This window comes from Primulina huaijiensis, chromosome 8, assembly GCF_012295235.1.
Source record: "Primulina huaijiensis isolate GDHJ02 chromosome 8, ASM1229523v2, whole genome shotgun sequence".
In the NCBI taxonomy this organism is placed as follows: domain Eukaryota; kingdom Viridiplantae; phylum Streptophyta; class Magnoliopsida; order Lamiales; family Gesneriaceae; genus Primulina; species Primulina huaijiensis.
The window spans coordinates 22,825,414-22,828,575 of record NC_133313.1 but is presented as its reverse complement, the minus strand read 5'-3'; the positions used below and the strand labels follow the sequence as shown (position 1 = coordinate 22,828,575).

The following is a 3,162-nucleotide window of genomic DNA, read 5'->3' as shown; positions in this document are numbered from 1 at the left end:
CCATGATTCAATAGATTCCTTATAGATGTGGAATCCATAGCTGATTTGAAAAGTAAATCAAATTTATGTTTATCATTTAACAAGAATTCCTAAAAAAACCATCTCACAAAAACTTGGTAGAAATATCCTGGTCATGTACCTTTACCAATGTGATTCGATTTTTCTTTAAGATTATTCGATTTTATAGATATTGTATCTTGCACGTCAAACACCAAAAATGTATAAAAGAAGTCACAACTTCCAAAGGCTAGCTAAATCAGGAACTATCACTGAAACATTGCAGACGAAGTTTAGCTAGCTACACGATAAGTTATTGCGTACAATTTATACAATTTTTTCACTTATAAATTTTGACACATAAATTGTAATGTAAAGGTATTTGGCCTAGTGCCCAACAATTTAGGTGGTTCCATTCATTAAAACCATCAGAGAAATATATCAAATAAAAATTGGTTTGAGAATTGATAGAAAGATAGATCGTGGAGGATTATTGGTCACAATTAGCAAAACCCGTTGTCCAAAACAACTTTCGACCGGTTGTTACAAAATGAGGGGTCCAGCCATCCCTCATTCTCGGCTCGCTTCACTAAATTCTTGAACTGTTTCTTCGCATCTGGCACATCCAAAGCCAAATCATCCAAAGATTCCGCCATTCTCCCGAACCCATTTGTCATTTGATGCGTCGTTATAAGCCCGATACTGTAACACTCACGCAGTAAACTCCACACCCTCTCATTCTTGTTCTCCATAAGGGTCACCAAACATTTCTTCACGACCTCATGATGAAAGAATGGCATTCCTAGTTCCTTTACGCATCGACATGCCTCTCTCATATCACCTCCACACTCAAACTCTTCTAGTAATCTTTCGATTTTGTCCTTTACGTCTTCGATAGTCCATCCATTCTTATAGCTCCCTCCACCACCCCAGCACCTTAGAATACGTTCCCCCGAAAGCCGAACCTTTAACATGGACAATGCCATTGAAATAACCTTATTTCCCACTGAATTTGGTTCAAAGAACTGGTTTCCAATCTCTTCCAAGTGCTTTGGGGTCAAGACTTCATCCACCTCTGCCCTTGCCAGAAACATAGCTAGATCTTCAACTACGACAGGGATGTCTAAGGAAGTATCTTCAGCCGATTCTATCAGCATGGTGAAGCCGGTCACAACTTCATCAGATGGAAAACATAATGAAGTTAACAGAACAGAAGCCATTTCTTTCTCTCTATTCTTCCTATCCATAGCTAATGTGATTAGTTTCTTCACGAAAATAGCATTTAGTGCACTCAAGAATGACCTGTTTTCGGACTCCAAACAGCGAATAACCTCAGAAACATCACCAGACAGAAAATACTCATGGATAATCGAGCCTGCCTTCTTCTTGAATGCCTCAACTTTATCATCTTCAACTGACTGTCTACCCGTATTAGATGACAGGGATTTCAAAGACGAGGCACATAACCAACCCTCTGACGCTGCTTTTGAGATCAAAGACTGCAGCAACAATTTTGCATTCGGTATATCTAACGTCAAATCGTCGACTAAGTCAATCGTACGACCAAAGCCCTTCGATATCTGGCTTGAATTGATCAGCCCTTCTTCAGCAGCCCTTCTGAGCAATTCAAGCAAACAGCTCTCAGCTTGTCTATTCTCCATAACCATTATAAGCACCCTTTTAACTACCTCATGGTTGAAATGTGGAACGTTCAAATCCTTTATACATCTCAAAGCCTCTTTAATATCACCGCTAGCAACATATTCCTTCAACAAGTCATCAATTTTAATCTTCAAATCTTGGACTGTTTTGTTCTTGTTTCCACCCCATCTGCGTTCGATCCTTTCAGAATGTAAAGGGGCCGACAGATACCCTTTTTCGGCCCTTTTGATCACATCAAATCCTATAGAATCTTTACTGAGATTATTCACGATCTTTGTCAAGAACGAGGGTGGGAGTATGTCATCCACTATTGCACGAGCAATGAACAAAGCTAGTACATCGACTGTATCTGGTATATCAACTATGAAGTCGTCCGCTGATTCAACGAGCTTTTGGAAACCTTTGTAAAGTTGTGGGGAATCAACGACATCACCGTAGAGCTTAGATAATAAAATGGAAGCCATTTCTTTTTCTTTGTCATGGCGATCCATGGCCATGGAGATGAGCTTTTTGACGAAATAATAATTGTAGCTTGGCATTTCTAGTTCTCTTAATTCATCGGCAGTTGAGATAACATCATCATTGTCGAAATATTCCTCTACTATAACCGTAGCCTTCTTTTTGAATTCCTCAAACTTTGGATTTGTTCTAGGGATCGATTTGTCTTCTTCCTGAAATCATAAGTTATGGTGATAGAAATGTGAAATATAATTATTATATTAAAGAAACAAGTAAACTTGAAACAATTACCTCATGGCTTGTGTAATTTGGATCATGAGGGTCGATTACATGGCCATCCTCTGTGTCAAGCAGACCTCCCCAAGTTCCTTTTCCCCCGCATCCGCCTGCACAAGCATTGTAAACAAAAATATGATTTTACATGAATCTAAGCGCACATATCAATGATTTACCCTTTTTAGGCCGACCATCTCTTCCAGAAAAGGAATGCCTTGAATTCTTGCGCAGACTCCCAGGGGATCTAGGGGACCTCAGAGATCTTGGTGACCCTGGGGAGGGAGTATGTATTCCTTTTGGAGTTCTAGGTGAGGTTGATAGTGTATCCACGCTAGTTTGCATTTCTTTCTGAGACCTTGGCGACTTTACATCTTTAATATGATCATTGGACATTTCTTTGAAATTCATTGTTGATTTCTGAAACATTTTACGGACTAAAGATCGGAACACAATTCTTCAGAAGATCGTTTTCATCATTTACCATTGATGTAATGTAAGTGCGTGTATAGAGAGAAATCCACTGAAGCAAACTTGGATGGTGGAACTGAAGGCTAGGAATGCAGTTGGCAGAGGTTTTTAATTTGGAGAGTTTTTTTTTTTTTTAATTAAGTAGGTTCGTTTGGATTGCTGGATCAACGGCGACGCCGAAGGTAAAGGGTCGGTCTTTAATTTGGATTGGTTGCTTCCTTCTGAAATGGGCAAAGCCCGGGAAATACGGTTAACACCAACAACTGCATGCCACCACCTCAAAATACATTTACAAGTCAA

General features: G+C 39.5%; 1 protein-coding gene across 1 annotated transcript; it reads right to left on the bottom strand.

The window, feature by feature from the left end:
* Nucleotides 1-208: 208 nt before the first annotated feature.
* Nucleotides 209-2,947, bottom strand: LOC140982562 (MA3 DOMAIN-CONTAINING TRANSLATION REGULATORY FACTOR 2). Its single transcript, XM_073449120.1, has 3 exons — nucleotides 2,571-2,947; nucleotides 2,410-2,504; nucleotides 209-2,330 (listed from the first exon to the last, which is right to left on the bottom strand). Exons 1-3 carry the CDS (start codon nucleotides 2,818-2,820, stop codon nucleotides 501-503), a joined length of 2,175 nt encoding a protein of 724 aa, XP_073305221.1. The 5' UTR covers nucleotides 2,821-2,947; the 3' UTR covers nucleotides 209-500.
* Between the last annotated feature and the right edge of the window lie 215 nt (nucleotides 2,948-3,162).